General features: G+C 45.3%; 1 protein-coding gene across 2 annotated transcripts; it reads right to left on the reverse strand.

Annotated features, from left to right (window-relative positions):
- Positions 1–285: 285 nt before the first annotated feature.
- On the reverse strand, positions 286–16243 carry NEU3 (neuraminidase 3). Of its 2 annotated transcripts, XM_044258529.1 has the most exons (3): positions 16016–16243; positions 11381–11592; positions 286–5394 (listed from the first exon to the last, which is right to left on the reverse strand). In XM_044258529.1, the coding sequence occupies exons 1-3, from the start codon at positions 16038–16040 to the stop codon at positions 4315–4317; spliced, it is 1317 nt and encodes a 438-aa protein (XP_044114464.1). In that variant the 5' UTR covers positions 16041–16243; the 3' UTR covers positions 286–4314. The 2 variants fall into 2 exon arrangements, with proteins under 2 accessions (XP_044114464.1, XP_044114465.1); XM_044258530.1 differs by lacking the exon at positions 11381–11592.
- Positions 16244–17709: the final 1466 nt, after the last annotated feature.

The following is a 17709-nucleotide window of genomic DNA, read 5'->3' on the forward strand; positions in this document are numbered from 1 at the left end:
TTCTGCCTTCGGTTCAGGTCATGATCTCAGGGTACTGGGATTGAGCCCTGTATCAAGCTCCTTGCTCCACGAGGAGCCTGCTTCTCCCTCTCCCTTTGCCTGCCACTCCCTTTGTTTGTCCTCATTTTCTCTCAAGTAAAATCAATCTTAAAAAAAAAAAAAGTTATGAAATGCAAGAAAAGGCCTCAAATCCATTTTTCGAAAGAAGCTGGGTACAAACTAGATAAAAGTATTAGGATGATAATCACCTCACGGTTTGACAACAATGAAACACACAAACAGCAGTCACCAGAATTAAGCTCTTTATTCATCTCCCTTGTTCCCAAGAGTTCTGGTAGTTTCTATAGAACAGAGGGCACTTTAAGCATTTGGGATCACAGAGCAAGACACGCTCAGAACATTGAACCACGGCGTCAGCCCCAGAGTCCTGGAGGAGGGGCAGTTACAGAAATGCCAATCAGGGACAGAGGGGAAATACCACTGACATGAGAACCCATATCGAGGCTTGGCTTTGGGCTTGGGCTGTAATCCTGAGACACCCAGGCAGGACTCAGCTGAAGCCAGAGAAGAGTTCTTTAGGGACTGACCTGGAAGCAGGCCAGCAGGGAGAAGACCCATTTCAGGTACATGGTCAGCGGGTTTAGAACACTATCCAACCGACAGAGGGAGGCAACCTACTCCTCCCTGTTGGGGGGCTCGCCCTGGCCCTCTCACTTAGCTCCAGAAGGCCAAGGATCTTTGATTCCTTGATCCATTCAGCAGAGCCTTACTGCTGCCCATTCTGTGCCGGGAGCAGAGGACAGAGAGAGGAATTGGGCACAGTCCTTACCTTCAGGGAATTCCGAACACAACAGAAAAAGCCTATATTTATAAAGAAATTATTAATTCCAGGTAAAAAGGATAGAGAGATGATTCATACAGACTTGGCCCTCAAGGAATTCACAGCCTAACAGAGGCCTAGAGGGCACAAGACAGACAACAATGATACCCCGCACCCTATGGGAATGAGCAAAGGGGGGCCCCAACTGGGCACTGTGGGAACACAAAAAGGGAAGACTTGACACCTACCGCATAACGCAGTGGGGGAAACGCACAGCCTACTGCAGAAGACTGGGGAGGTTGAGCTGGCCGAAGTGGAAGTATTGAAGCCTACTGCCCTGGAGAGGAGGCAGGGCAGCCTCAGGGTGACCTCTGTGGGTGCCTTGGGTTCCCCAACAGACAGGGCGCGATGTCTCCTATCTATGGCTACTGTTATATGATACCCCAAAGGACAGGACAGGAGGGAAGACTGATGACCAGGAGAAACAGATCCAAGGAAAGCGCCCAAATAAAAGCTCTGAAATGAATAGTAGGGGCCTAGGAGTGAGGGCATCGGGAGGTGGGAAGCCTGAGCCGGCCCAGTAGCTTGAAGGGGTGGGAGTGGGTCTGGATACCTATCAGCAGGAGGTGGCCCCTACCTATGCTTTCTTGCTCTCCCAGGGATGCGCCATGTGTGCCGGATGGATCCATTCTAAGGGCCCAGAGACAGGGTAGAAGCACATCGGGGCAAAGGGGCCACAGCCTCTAAACTAGAGGCCTCCAGTCTGCTGTCCTCTTTTCTTCACAGCTGCCATCACCCGCCCTGTCTTTTTCACTCTCCCAAGCTGAGAGGGCCTGGAAGAGGCTTGGTTAGGATACCAGGGTCACGGGACAAGTCCCAGGGCCCTGAAGGCCTCGGGGAATGGGCACAGACAAGTCAGGAATGCCTACAGCTGTCTCTGTTGGTCATCTGGAACGTGAACAAGCTAGGTCAGTTTCCGGTGACAGGGCCGGGGAGGAACCGGTCTGTAGCCCGAAGCGCTGGCCGGCCGCACAGCTTGGAGTCAGCTGCCCCAGGGCTCCTCCTACACGCATCAGGAGACACCCCCAGTCTGTTGTCATTTCTTCTTCACAGCAACCACCACCTACGCTGCCTCTCTGGCCTAGGTCTCTTATCTGAGCCACGTTCTCTTTCTTCCTAAAGGTGCCGAACTCCTGCCCTACTGTTTTCTTCATAGCTGCCACTGTCTGCTCTTCCTCTCCAAAATCCTCATCCTGCAGCCAATGCTCTACCCCTGAGCTCTGCCCCCATTTAGCCTCATTCTGGATTACCTCTGTCCCCAACCCTCTTTTCTTTCCAATCCTGAATGATGCACACAGGCCCACCACCTATTAGGAGTTTCACTTCTATTCACTAAAGAGAAGCAAACATAAAGCAAAGGGGAGGGTAATTCAGAGGAGGATAAGACATCTTTTGAGTGCTGGTCCTGGACATCTGTGGTCCGCACTGGCATGTGACTGAGGGCCTGTCCCCTACTCCCCTCTTGGATGTTCCCAAGGATGTCTTGCTATTTTCATTCTCTTCCTCCTTTAGACCTTGTTGGAGAAGGAAGCCATCCCTGCTATTCCTATCTATTTGGGGGTACAATGCTCAGGAAAGATTTGCAGAACATGAAGCTGCTATGACTTAGGAGAGGGCTGCCCTTCCCCGGTTCCTCCCTGTACCACCAACTGCCACGCCCTCCACTGCCAGCTTAACAGAGATCTTCTCTGACAATGGGCTTCATACAAAGAAGCAGAGGTCAGTACGCCTTATCTCCCCCAACAACTGAAGACCCTACATGCCAGACTAAATGAAAAACACCCTTTGGTAGGAAGTGAAGAGCCACAGATGCTTTTCAACCAGGGAATGGCAACAGATAAAGCACCTTACATTACAGACAGGTTCCCAAGAATATTTAGATAACTGTATAAATGAGTGAATGAGTGAGCAGAACAGCATACTGGGTGGATAAATTTGACAAATGGATGAAAGGTTAAGGGAGTTTTATAAAGTCATTCTAAGCCATGGAATTAAGCCATATGCAGGGGAAATTAACTTCTACTTTCATCCTAGAGGACTCTCCCTCTTATGACAGGAGCAACCGCAGCCCCCAGCTCCTGGGCTATATTCTACAACTAAGACTTCCTCTCTAGGCGATTATTCAGCACCAAATTTGGTTATTTGATACAAGTTGAAGGTATTTCTTCTCCTAAAATAGGCTGAAAAACCAAGTCTTTTGTGACTGAATTTCTGTTACAGAAAAGGCTCCAGGGGAAAGATTCTAAAATAAGAGCAACTCATCTGGTATCATCTGAGACACCCAGCCGTGGTCAATTTCAGCCCCAAACCCATCAAACAAAGGAGCGCCCCTACTTCACAAATAGTGATTGTAATAGGTACAAAAAAAAAAAAATTGGCTCGATTCAGAGGTCTAGGGTCTGGAGACCTTCCTCATGGTGAAGACCTTCTCCATGAGTAGAGGAGTGGCTAGGCCAGAACAATATTCTGAGAAAAACAGACGTGGGAGGAACTCAGTGGCCAGCCAAGCCCTGGCAGCTGACTCTAAGCACAATGAAGATGTGACTAAGACAATGACGTCAGGAGCTACCATAACCCCAACTTAAGCCCCAACGTCTATAAACCAGCTGCATCGGTTTTCTTGAATTCTCTCCACTTCTAGCCCCGTGAACTGTGAGCTCTTTGAGGGCAGAGACCATGGGAAGTTCTAGCCAATGCTTTAGAGTCCTAATCTACAACATTTTCTCCTCAGGAACCTTTCTAGTACATGAACTTCGGGTTCATCTTTCATAAGATTAACACCCTCAGAAACAATAAGTACCATTATCAGGGGCCACTGGCCTTGTGCTTCCTATTTTCTCCCCAGGAAATAAGGGTTCTGGAGGAGGAAGGGAAGATTGAGCAGAGCTGCAAAGCTGGAGAAGGCAGGTGACCTCATGATTCTACTGTTCTGCCCAATTCCTCACACCTGCCCAAACCTCACACCTGGATGAGGGGTGAGTCACTGGAAAAGCTGAGTCCTCTGACTTCCACTTCAAGATTAGAGTCCTATCAGAGACCCACGCAGCCAGGACCCGTTGATCGTAGAGCCTACAGGCATTTTGCCGTTCCTAAGAATGGGAAGAAGAAAAATCACAGCACCAATCCTCTCATTTTACAGATGGGAACCTGAGGCCCGGAGAGTTCAGGGGACATGTCCAAGGTCTCATAGCAAGCCAGGGGCACAACCAGGACCACATTATTGTTCCCCAACTCATAGTTCTCCCCACTGCAGTAGCTATGGCGTAATTTTCCTTTTGCTCTTTGGGGGAGAAGAGAAAAAAAGTGGAGTGCAGAATATGAATTTTGGATTTTCTGTAGACTTCAACCACCTCTGTTAATCTGGCCTCCATTATCCTGGCTGTGGTTGCCTTCTGTGGTTTCCTTTCTATGGAAATTTGGGTCCTAAGCCAATTTTAGCTTTCAGTTGGCTCAGAGCTCCTACCAGGGCTGCAGCAGTCCTCATGCATGTGGCTCAGGATCTCTCGGTCCGTAAACAGGCGGAAGGCAATCTGCTCACACTCTCGTTTGGTCCCACACTCAAACAAACACCCAAACAAGCCCTCCTTTTCCAAAGCAGCCAAATCGGAGTAGCCACAGGGCCCGCAGTGCAAGATCCACGGGCGGGACCAGCAGGCAGCCCCCAAGGGGGTCTGGTTGAGGTAGATGCCTAAGTTGACCCTCCGCTTCTTACTGGTTGGGTGTGAGTACAAGAGCCAAGACTCAGAGAGTGGGCCGGCTTCCTGCTGTAGCCTCGGTGAGCTGTCCAGCAGAGGGCTCTGCTGACCGGTAGGAGCATCTTTGCCATTAGGGTCCTGGCACCCCTGAAGGATCTCCATGGGTCGGAAACTCACCACACTGCCTTGGCAGCCATGCGGGGGCTCACAGAGCTGAGGGCTCAGGGCTGGTCTCTGAAAGCATTCACCACGGTTAATGCTGAAAGCCTCTGCCCGGCACCTGTTTGGTGTCCGGGCGCTGCAATACAGCACGGGGTCGCCCGCCCTCCCGGTCACTTCTGCCACTTCACACTCCACAGTTGCCATGGGCTTAAGGAGGCTGCCATGGTGCCAGGTGGCCCCCAGGTCATCACTGTAGATCATCAGGGAATGAGGCTTGGCTTTACATGGTAGCGGGAAGCAAAAGAACCAGTAAGGGATGTAGTAGGCATATGCAGGGATGACCAGCCTCCCCGACTGCAGCTGGATCCCATGACCCGGGCCCACAGCAAATGTGGCCCAGCGCTTCACCTCGGTGCCAATAACCTCTTCAGTCAGGTCCCTCACCTCGCTCCATGAACAGCCAGCATCCCGACTGCAGATGAAGCAGAGGCGGGCTGCATTCCTGCCTGACACAACCTGCTGACGCTCAGTGACGTGGCCCCGCACACAGATGAAGAATAGGTACACGCAGCCACTCTTCTGCTCCCACACAGGACAGGGGTTCATGGTCCGATGCCCAGGTAGTGTGGCTTCCATCAACGGCAGCAGGGGTCCCCACTAGACAAGGTGAAGGGAGAGCAGGAGTGAGAGACTGAGAGGAAGACATGAGGCTCACTGAAAGCATCATTTTTCAGTGATAAAAAGTAACTGGTATTAGAACCTATGAAATCATGTCATATTCACTAATAGTCACTAATTCTCAAATATTACAGGACAATTTATAAAGCTGGGAAGAGGCAACACCAGATAATGTATATGCTGTCCTCTGTCTAGAACACTCTTCCACACTTTGTCTAGATGCCCAATTCACCCTCCAAACTCAAAAGTCACCACCTTCGTAAAGCAGTCTATGAAACTTCCTCCCCCCGTCCCCTCCCAAAAGCAATTGGTAGCTTCCTCTTTGTACATACAGAAGAGTTATAGCACTTATTATATAATAATCATAATTTTTTATGTGACTGACTGACTTCATTCCTTCCTTCCTTATGAGTCTTTTGAGGACGGAAATCAAATTATTCTAATTTTGTATTTCTTGTACCTAGCACATGATAGGAGCCAAATAAATAATTTTTAAAAGTAAGAAAAAAGGAAGGAAGAAGGGGCAAAAACAAAAAGAAAAGAAAATGAAGAAAAGCAAGCAAGGTGGACAAATACAGAATTTAGGCAAATAAAGGGAAATTTAAAACGAAGATTTTTTTCCTTCTACTATCCTGGGAAGGCAATTCATAACACTGTCACTAAAAACTTAAGTAAGGAGTCAGAGATGACTAGGTCGAAGCAGCCTTTATCACTTTTTGTGAGACGCTGGGCAATTTACTCAAACTTACTTTACCTCAATTTCTTCCTCAGTTAAATGGAAAATGTAGTAACATGCTCACATAGTAATAACATGCTCACAAAGGAGTTGGTGTAAGGCTAAAATGAGTAATGCCTAATGAGACGTATCACAAAGAAAGGCCTGATTTCCTTAATATATTTTAAAAACTTTATTAGAAATTGGTAAGAGGGGCTCCTGGGTGGCTCAGTCGGTTAAGCCTCTGCCTTCGGCTCAGGTCATGATCCCAGGGTCCTGGGATTGAGCCCCACATTGGGCTCCCCTGCTTCTCGGGAAACCTGCTCTCCCTCCCCCACTCCCTTGCTTGTGTTCCTGCTCTGTCTCTCTCTCTCTGTCAAATAAATAAATAAAAATCTTAAAAAAAAAAAAAGAAAGAAAGAAATTGGTAAGAAAATTTCCAGAAACCCAACTAAAATGGGCAAAGAGCAAGATCAGGCAACTCACAGAAAGAGGAAAAAACAATGAAAATATGTTTAACCTCACAGATAAAAGAGAAAAGCAAATTAAAATGAGGTCATATTTTTCATCTAACAAACTGGCGTATCATGAACACATCATGAACTTTGACACTATTCTGTTGGCAAAAATGTGAAGAAACAGGCACCCTCTTACATGGACCGAAGTGCAAAATGGTTCAGTATTTATGAAGGGTATATCAAAATTCCAGACGCATTTATCCTTTTCCAGCATGCCCAATTCTGGGAATTTATTCTAAAATATCTCTGCTCATCTAATTAAGTATATACAAGATTACTCACTGTGGCATTGCTTGGAACATCAAAATATTCTGCATCCAAATAACCATTAACAGGGGACTGGTTAAATGAATATCCAATGCAAGAGATGAAAAAAGAATAAGGAAGGCCTCTACACGTTGAGATAGAAAGATCTCCATAATATATTGTTAAATGAACACAGTACAGGCCAATGTATGTAGTATGCTACTTTTTGCATAAGAAATAAGAAGAAAAATCCATTAACAGCAAACTAGGTAATTTGAACCAAGCTTCCCACTGAGACTAGTGAGGACAGATAAAACCTTAAAGAAAAACATCTGGTTAAAAGCACCAGAGAGGAGATAAGACAATGAAAAGTTATAGGCCAAGAACAGAGAGAAGTTCATTCAGACATATTGGCGTGATATTTCAAGTCCCTTTTCCTTTCAGCGTGTCTCTGCTGATTCTCAAAGAGAGACCTGAAAAGCTGAGAAGCTGAACAATTTGTTTGACAGCCATATGGGGCTAGGAGAACAAAAATTTGGGGACCCTGGCAAACTCCCATGCTTTATGATGGAAATTTAAAGAGCTAAATGCACAGAGTAAGGGTGAAACTGATGTAGACCAGTTCTCACGACCACCACTTTAGAAAACTAGATGGCATTATCTATTGAAGTGGAACATAAACCTACCCTATGATCCAGTAACATCATTTCTAGACAGAAACCCAACAAAAATGCACATATGCCATAGCAAAAACACGTACAAGAATATTCAGAGCAGCCTAAATGCAACAGTTCAGATAAATCTCAAAAATACTGAACAAAAGAAGACAAACATAAAGAATAAAGATTAAAACAGGCAGAACTGGGGGACCCGGCTGGCTCAGTCAGTAGAGCAAGTGACTGTTGATAGGGTCATGAGTTCAAGCCCCACGTTGAGCGTAGAGTCTACTTTAAAAAGCAACAACAACGACAATCAAAACTAAGCTCTAGAGCTATAAATCAGGATAGTAATTTCCTTTGAGAAAGAGAGGGAGGATAAGAGAAGTTTCTGAGGCGCTGGTAATATTCTATGTCTTGAGCTTAAGTGATGAGTCCACAAGTGTTGGCTTTCTCAATTCACAGGGATAACATTCGTGTATTGTGCATGGACATTTATGTTTTATGTTTTCTATCTATGTGTTATCACTTCATGTTAAAAAGTTTCAAAGGGGAGCATTAAGAATACATACTCGTATTTCTTTGTTTCTGTAAGAAGCAACACTAGAATGGTAGATAAGAAACAATTGTGACAACCTATAGGAAGTAGAGCAGCAAGAATGGGATATATACCTTTTTATAGCATTTTATATCATATATGCCACATGAATGTATGTGAAATAAAACATTTAATTCGCGCATAAGTAAATAAAATCTTAAAAAAAAAAGAACAGCAAACATAATGGCCAACAAACATAATGAAAAGATAGATACTCAGTATCACTAATAATTAGGGAAATGGAAATCAAAACCACGATGAGATATCACCTCATATCTACTAGGATGACTACTATCAAAAATAAATAATGGGGGGGGGCGCCTGGGTGGCTCAGTGGGTTAAGGCTTTGCCTTCAGCCCAGGTCATGATCTCAGGGTCCTGGGATCGAGCCCCACATCAGGCTCTCTGCTCAGCGGGGAGCCTGCTTCTCTCTCTCTCTCTCTCTGCCTGCCTCTCTGCCTGCTTGTGATCTCTCTCTGTCAAATAAATAAAAATAAAATCTTCAAAAAAAAAAAGAATAAATTGCCTAAAACCCTTAAAATAAATAAATAAATAAATAAATAAATAAATAAATAGATAATGGGGAGCCTAGGTAGCTCAGTGGGCTAAGCCTCTGCCTTTGGCTCAGGTCATGATCCCAGGGTCCTGGGTTTGAGCCCTGCATCAAGCTCTCTGCTCAGCACGGGAGCCTGTTTCCTCCTCTCTCTCTGCCTCCTGCTCTGCCTACTTGTGATCCCACTCTCTTTCTGTCAAGTAAATAAATAAAATCTTAAATAAAATAAAAAATAAATAATAATAAGTACTGGCAAGGATATGGAGAAACTGGCACCCTGTACAGCCTTGGTGGGAATATAATGTGGTCAAGTCATTGTGGCAAACAGCATGGAGGGTCCTCAAAATATTAAAAATGGAATCACCACATGACCCAATAATTCCACTTCTAGATATCTACCCAAAAGAATTAAAAGCAGGAGATATGTGCATTCCCACGTTCATAGCAGCTTTACTCACAATAACTAAAAGGTGGGGGAACCCAAATGTCCATCGACAGATGGGTGGGTAAACAAAATTCGGTATACACACACAATGGAATATTATTCGCCTTAAAAAAGAAAAAAATCCTGTCACATGCTACCACACAAATGAACTTGCAGGACATTATGCTAAGTGAAATAAACTGATCACTGGATGAGTCTACTTAAATGTGTTATCTAAAAACTCATAATAGCAAAGAAGAAAGGTGGTCGTTAGGGGCTGGGGGAAGGGGAAATGAGGAGTTGTCCAAAGTGTATAAAGTAGCGGTCATGCATGATGGAAAAGCTCTAGAGATCTGGTGCATGACAGCGTGCCTCTAGTTAGCAATACTGCAACGAACACTTAAAATGGTTAAGATAGAATATTTTATGTTAGGTATATTTTACTATAATTAAAAATTGTTTTTAAAAAACAGCAAATGTGAAAAGGATTCAGAGGTTTTAGCTGACCGTCTACTTGATGTTAGTCACCCTGTGTTGACTAAAGCAGATGCTTCTTTATATTAAAATTGCTTTAAAGAAAGGATACAAAATGGGATAGCAGCCTCACTGCTGAGCTGGTCAGGCTCTCCTTGGAGCCCTAAATTCAGAGTACCATTCTTTGAAAAAGGACACCGACATCCCAGATCAAATCCCAAAGTCAATAATCATGGCTTTCATGGGACAAGAAACCAAACCAAGACTGTGGCCCAACAAGCCACTAAAAGGACTAAAGCTGGTGAGCCCCCAAATCAGAAGACCCAGAGGGTATGAACATCAAAGAGTATTCTCTGGAAAAGAGGCCTCAGGTTATATATAGATGAGATGTCCCAGAAGACCAATGGGTGATTTGAGAGAAGTATAGTTTGTCTCTCTCCCAAAACAAAAGTTAACAGTTGCCACAGGATCAAGTTCCTCACTTGAGGAGTTGTGTAAGCAGATCCTTTATGGAAGATGACTAATGTTGAGTTCCAACTATGTAACTGCTATTATTAATTACATTTTACAGATGATGAAACAGAGAAGAGTCAAATCCAAGGTCACACGGCCATTAAATGGTTAGGTCTTGCCTGACTTCAAAGCCAGGGGCTTAACCCCTAACTAAGCTCTTAGTAGCTACCAAGAAAATACAGAAGATCTCTGCACTGGCAAGAAGTTAGGCTGATCTTTCTTCTAACTTCAAGATTCTACAATCAGACAAGTCAGAGAATGAAAGTGATAAAATACAGAGAAGGGAGAAGGAGCTAAAATGTACAGGTCTGTGAATGCGAGACAGCTGGGCAGTGGGGTGATGGGACAGGCATGGTCTGGTAAGAAGTGGTCATGTTTCTGTGGGTAGAAAATCAGGGCAGGTTAGGGGGATGAGAGGGCCTATTACAAAGACATCTATGTCTGTTTGTTTGTTTGTTTACAAAAGACTCTCAAATTCGTTGTCTCATTGATCCAGACTTGAGCCAGCTCTGCAGGAGAAAAGACAAATGGGAGTCCTAGAGTCCCAGAGGCAGCAATCACTCTCCTCTAAAAAATTCAGTGAAGATGAGCCCCTTAGAGGTGAGAACTCCAACGCCAGCTCTGTTGCTTGGGATGCCTGTGCCTGAGGCAAACCACTTTAATCCCATTTCCGCCTGTACTATGGGGCTGCTGTGCGCCTCACATAAAACACGCAGGAAGACGAGGATCATTTTTTTTTCTTACCCCGACCATCTGCTAGCTGTGGTCTTGAACAAGCTACCTACCTCCTGGAGGACCAGGATCCCTCACCAGAAAACTGGACTAACAGTGCTTACTTCCCCGGGTAACTTATAAGAACAAAAGAGAATGTGAACAAAAAGCACACTGCGTGTCAGTTGAATCTGAATGAACCCTGGAGGCCTCTGGAATCTGAGATGGAGTTTAAAGCCTGCTTCTGCTGCTTCGTTATAGTTGTGTGACCTTGAACATGTGGGAATGTCTCTGTGCCTCAGTTTCCTTATCTGTAAAATGTGACTGACAACTGTTCCTATGTCACAGAGTAGCTACTGAGGATCCAAAATGGGTCTGGCACACAGATGTACTCAGCAAGTGAGAGCCATTGCTTTTACTGTTTTGGGGGGTTTGTTTTTCCTTCCTTCCACACAGGGCTTTTCCAGAGTAGACAGGAAAGGGCAGAGACCCTCAAGCAATCTAAGCAATGTGGAGAGAGACTGAGGCTCGGAGCCAGATCTGGGATGAGGAGTCACCTGTACCGAGTGCCCAGTCCTCAACCCTTGCCTCAGCACCAGGTGGAGAGCATCCTCGTCTCTGCTCGTGGAGCGCTTCTCTGCAAAGGCCAGGAAGGTGTGGGTGGGGGGGATGTAGAGCAGGGCTGGGATCCGGTAGGTGACCCCTCTCTTGTCTTCCTGCTGGAACAGAGGGCTGTTGGAGGAGCACGATGTCACTTCTTCCATGACCTCTGTAAGGATAGGAGGCAGCTAAATGTGTGTCCATCCCCCAAATGCTGCCCTGCGTACAAGTTCCGCTCCATCACCCCATTTCTGGAGATCACACACAGGGAGGGAGAGACTTACTCAGATGTTTATTTTTGTAATCCAAAGTCACATTCATGGTCTCAAAAGCACACAGCATGGAACAAATCTCCATGGAACATGCTCATGGAACAAATCTATCCTCTAGACTCTATGGAAATCCTACACAGCCTGTGCCCAGTATGTTTCTCCAGAGATTCATGCATATACTTCTGCCAGGCATCCAGGGGTAACACGGGCCTGGACTGTTTCTAATGTCAATTTCTTTGGAGTTCTTAGGCCATTTGGGTAATGTAAATATAAATTCAAATCCACATGTGGAAATGCCCGTGGTTAAGGATTCTCTGGGGAAACTTCCTCCCTCTATTAGAGCCTAGGACATGAGGCAATCTTCTTTGTCATCTCTCCATGTCAGCAGTGAGAATCCTTTTTGCCTAGTCCACCCCATCAAAGGGTGTGGACCTGCAAAGGACCTAGCCTCATGCAGGGATCTCAGTTCCTAAGAGCCTAACCCATGTGGGCTCATCGTAGCAATCACTGCAACAGCAGGTCTGTTCAAGCCCAAACTACTAGGTAGGGGAGACTAGCAAACATCCAGGGCAGCTGAGCTCAGGTTAAGGAGCTAATTACTCTGGTTTTCAGTTCACTCTTGGTTTTCTAGGCCCCTGGGAATTTCTCTTATTTCCTTGCAATTTCAGCCGTAAGGGACTTTGTTATATTTTATCCACCATGGTACAGGTTAGCTAGCCATTAATGCTGAAATGGAAGTCTCCACACACACTTCTCAAAGAAAATCAGGTACTCTACTTCTCAGAGGCCCAGAACAGGAGTTAAGCCAGACAAAACCAGGCTTAGAATTCTTTTTTCTTTTTCCCCCTCTCTCACCATCTATCATCCCAGCCTTCTTTTTATAAATCACTTGTAAAAATGGTCAGGCTATAAAAACAAGGCTTTATTCATTTATTTAATAAATATTTCTGGGTGCCCACTCCAAGTCAGGCCATAAGGTAGGTGCTGAGGCGACAGAAAGGAACCAGAAGTCCCTGCTTTCAAGAAATCCACATCCAAGTGAGGGAAAGAGACATACATGGACAATTACAACGTCATGCGGTGTGTGCCACATGAGAGGTAAACATGAGAGTATGCAAGAAAACGGAAAAAGAGCATCTGTCCAGATCAGGGCAGCCAAGTGAGCTCCCGTCTCATATCCTACACTCTGTGCCTTTCTGGTACATTCTCCTTTCAGATAACCAAGAGCTCACTCCCTCAACTCCTTCAGCTTTGTTCAAATGTCATCTAATGAAGGTGGCCTTCCCTGACAACTGCCATGCTCCTCCCTCTCCCCTCTCTCTGCTCTCTTGGCCATGCCACTAAACCTCCAGATCATACCTGTTTAATACAAACTACAGAACAGAAGCCCCATGAAGGGCAGGGATTGGTCTCTTCTATTCTCCGCTACATCTTTATACCCAGGACCATACCTGGTAATTGATAGGCACTTGATGAGTATCTGTTGAATGACTGAATGAATGGGCAAGCTGGATCCTAAACGGTGGTCAGCCAGTTGGAGGGGGTGAAAAGGGCAGAGGGAGTGGATGTAAAAAGCCTATAAAGGACAGAAAACCGAGTGAACTGTGGGGACTATCGGTCATGCGGTAGGACTATAGTGGAGTGCAAAGGTGGGACTGATCAGGAGAGGCTGGATATCTTATTAAGGTGTTTATCCCACAGAGAGGGGGCCACTCGAGAGTTTTTGGCAGAGGAATGGCATGATCAAGTATGCATTTTAGACCAATCTCCCATATAACCTGTAGGTAATAAACGGAAAGAAAAAGTTGTACTGCTTTTGGCTACAGCTGCCTAGTGTCAATCAAGACAAACTTACCCACAGCATAGGAATGATTCATGTGTTCACTTGTTCCTAACTTAAAAGAAAGAAGAACCATGGCTCATTATCATGAGGGGGACTGGGCTGGGGGGTGGCCTCCAAGGTCCAGAAGAAATGCCTTTCCTCACTCCAATTCTAGGCACTCAGTAGCAGAATTGAAAAGCAAGTGAGAACTCTCTTCTTCCCACGGTGCTAGAGCACACCCCTTTCTCCTCAATTCAGGCTCTCCTCCACAGAGGATCCGGCTTTTTCTGAGTAAACATCTATCCTGGAGCCAAGCTGTTTTAATGATTAAGAACACAGGATTTGGGGGCGCCTGGGTGGCTCAGTGGGTTGAGCCTCTGCCTTTAGCTCAGGTCATGATCTCAGGGTCCTGGGATCGAGCCCTGCATCGGGCTCTCTGCTCAGCGGGGAGCCTGCCTCCCCCCCTCCCTCTCTGCCTGCCTCTCTGCCTACTTGTGATCTCTGTCTGTCAAATAAATAAATAAATAATCTTTTAAAAAATCTTATTAAGAACACAGGATTTGGGCAACACTAGGGACTACATGACCTTGATCTGTTATTTAACTTTCCTAAGGCTTCAGGATCTTCATGTATAAAATTCAGTAAAGTTGCTGAGAGAATTAAATAAGTAAGTTAAAGTGGCTGTTACAGAGCCCATGACATAGTATGAACTCAATATATGGTGGTTATTATTTTCAAACTGTCAAGCAATACACATTCTACACTTGACCTTTCAACAACACAGAGACCAGGGGTGCTGACCACCCCCACCCTGGCAGTCATAAATTCATGTATAACTTTTGACTCCCCCAAAACTTAACTATGAATATACTACGCTTGACTGGAAGCCTTACCAATAACATAAAGTCAATTAATACATAATTTGTATGTTATATGTAATATATACTGTATTCTTATGTTAGAGGAAAAAAATCTTAAAATCACAAGTCAGAGAAAATGCATTTATAGTACTGTACTTATCTATGAAAAGAAATGCTTATATAAGTGAGACCACAAAGTTCAAACCTGTGTTGTTCAAGGGTCAAATGCAGTTTTTATTCCTTGAGATCCGTGGGTGATGATGATGATAATAGTTAACAACTCTCCTTCTTAAAATCATTTAAATCCCTCTATGTCTCTGGGAAAGATCATATTTTGAATTCTTATGAGCCAACTCTCTAATTATGAGTTACTACCAACACTGTTAATCGTCAATCAACACATGATTATTAGTTAACATGGAAAGAGAAATTCTCTGGGCGATAAGCATGGAGTGGGGAGATGGGACTAGGATAAAGGAAAGGGAGAGGAAAGGGGGAGAGCACCAAAGCAGAAGCACAGCTTGTCAAAGAGGACCTCATTGGCATCCCAGCTACACTTCTGTGTGACCTTGCTTGAGTCACTTAATCTCTCCCGGTCCTGGACTCCTTGTTTGTAAAATGCGGGTAATAGCTTCCTAAGATGACCAATATGAAGAACCACTCAAAAGTGCCTTATAAACTTTAAAGCACTACATAAGTAAAAGTATTATAAATCTTGAGGTCTTCACAATTTCACTTATGGCTTTGCTATCCCTATAACAACTGGAATCACTATCATTACTTCTTATTATTTATTAATTTTTATGAATTATAATTATGCTGAACATGTTGATGATAGTGGCTCACACAAACTATATGCTGGAAACGAAGGATAGAGAAGAATCAGAGTTCTGCTTTGGAGTTGGTCATTTTAGCCAAGAATACAAGTTACTAATTGCTGCTCCATATGATCACCTATCAATCAGTCTGCCCTGCTCTCTTAATGGGAAAGAGTATAGTGGGGCCAGGACTTTGAAGTCTGACTTACTTCTGTACCTCTGTTTCCTCACTTGTAAAGGGGACAATGCCACCTATTTCTCGGCACTGTAAAGAACGATGTAATTCCAAAGACTCCAGTTAATTCAGTGCACCAGGCAGCTTCCAGTGAAACCCAGAAGGAGGACTTCCTAACTCATTTATTTACTCTTTACAGCTCATATTTAAACAGCACCCATCCTTTGTCAGGCCTTTGGAGATCTAGTACTCCAAACCCTTCTCACTGTACACATGGGAAAACTCAGGCCTACAGTGGGGAACAGCAAACCTGGACCAAGACTCAGGTCCCTTAAGTTCCAGCTGGGGACTCTCCATGATCCCCACACCCCTCTCTAGAAAGAAGGGTTGCCCCAAGCTCAGTTCCCTTTCATCTCTAAATGGTAACTCTAAGGTTTAGGTCTGGCTTCACTGGAAGGAAAACAAAAATAGACCAACCAAGAATACTCTCTGGCTACGTCTCAGATCCTAGTCGACTGCGTGGCTCTGACTCAATATTCTCCCCCAGACTGGATTTCCTAAGCCCAGACGGTGCTGCCGAACCTGTCCCCACACTCACAGTGCCCAACTTTTGGGGAATCTCTGCAGTGTCGCAGCCCCGCTCACCTCCGCGGGACCCCGGCTCCTCCATCTTTCCGGGCAGAGCTGGGCGCCGGGCAGCCCTCAGGTCTCGGACACCGAAGCACGGGAGAATGACCCAGGCTAGGGAGACGGAGGTGGGAGTGGAGAGAGCGAGACTGCGGAGGTTTAGGAAGCAAGCCACGAAAACTAAAGAAACAGGGCGACAAAACCCACGGGGAGGCGGGGAGACCGACAGATCCCAGACTTCCCGAAGAGCAGGCCGGGAAGCAGGGGCGGGAACGCGCGGAGGCCGCTGACAGCCAGCCGTTGGACCGGCCGTTGGCTCCTCCCCAGACTCAGCCCCGCCCCGTAGGACGGACGCCTCGAGGCCCCGCCCCCGCCCCGTCCCCTCTCTGACCAGCCGCGGCCGCGCTTTTCGTCTCTCGCCTCTAGCTTAAGCGATATGGGACCTGCCCCTTTCTCTCCGGCCACCACCCGCTCCAGCACAGCCCTGAGTTGGTCCAGGCCCTGGGCCTATCGCGGGTCCCACAGGCCGCGGAGCTCCCTGGCTCCGCCCCGCACCCTTCTATTTCCTCCCCCTCCTTCCCTCCCTCCCATCAATCCCCTAGCCCCACACTCTTATCTGTTGGGTCGCCTGTCAGTTGACAGGTATCACCGCCTAAAATTTCCGGCCGCCAAGCGAGGACTCCGCAAAAAGGACGGGAGATCTAGAGCAATGGGCACCCGCCCTTAAAAAAATAAAAATTATATATATAATTTTAAATGTGTGTGCATGATTATATATTGAGTGCGAAAAAAGTAGTATTACAAGCCACTGAATAAAAACCCATGAATTCATATTGATGTAATTGAATAAATGGAGGAGAGAGGACAGCCCTTTCTACACTAGAATTCCAATTAGTGTAGACTGTGCACAGACTGAATACGATTTATTGTCTGTGCACAGACAATACGATTTATTCTGAACACCTGTTTTTCTTCTGGGAGTCTGGAATTTTGGTACATGCTAGGAGAGGGTGTCCACACATCAGCCCTCAATAAAACTGTGAGTGCTGAGTCTCTAACAGATTCCCTAGACAGAAACATGGTACACAAGCTGCATTTTCCTTGCTGGGGGGAAAGTGTGCTTAGTGCAACCCCTCAATAAGAGGGAGAAGCATAAGAAATACTACACATGGATTCTTTCAGACTCCGCTTGTGTATTTTTCTCTTATGATCCCATGTGTCCTTACTACATTGCTGTAATAAATCTTAGCTGTGAGTCCAACAATAATGCTGAGTCCTGTGAGTCCTTCTAGCAGGTCTGTGAACCTAGGGCTACTCTTGGGAATCCTTAACCAAATACCATGTATAGTTTTAAAACATATAAAACAATAACATATATTAATGGATGGGCATGAAGAAATTGCATAGGAATAATAAATAGCAAATTCAGGGTAGTAGTTACTTCTGGGAGTGCAGGGAGTAGGACCTCATGAAGGATAAGGACCTGATAAGGATAAGAAGTCCTGATTAAGGACTTCAATTGTATTGGTAATTTATCTTAAGGTGGTTCACTTTATTCTTCTTTAAATCTTATTGTTGAAAATATTTAAGTTTTATTTAAAAATTTTTTTTCTAAATATCTTCGTTTTCAAAGATTGGCTCATAGAAAGTCCTAGGGTTCTTCACCCAGACTTCAAACTCACAGTCACTAACTCTGTAGATCACTCAACTAG

This window comes from Neovison vison, chromosome 7 (assembly GCF_020171115.1).
Source record: "Neovison vison isolate M4711 chromosome 7, ASM_NN_V1, whole genome shotgun sequence".
In the NCBI taxonomy this organism is placed as follows: domain Eukaryota; kingdom Metazoa; phylum Chordata; class Mammalia; order Carnivora; family Mustelidae; genus Neogale; species Neogale vison.

Coding starts and splice junctions, on each gene's coding strand:
- NEU3 (XM_044258529.1), bottom strand. CDS start 16,040: ATGGAGGAGCCGGGGTCCCGCGGAG. Junction 11,593..16,015: donor GGAGCCGGGGTCCCGCGGAG/GTGAGCGGGGCT, acceptor CTATCCTTACAG/AGGTCATGGAAGAAGTGACA. Junction 5,395..11,380: donor GGACTGGGCACTCGGTACAG/GTGACTCCTCAT, acceptor CACCTTGTCTAG/TGGGGACCCCTGCTGCCGTT.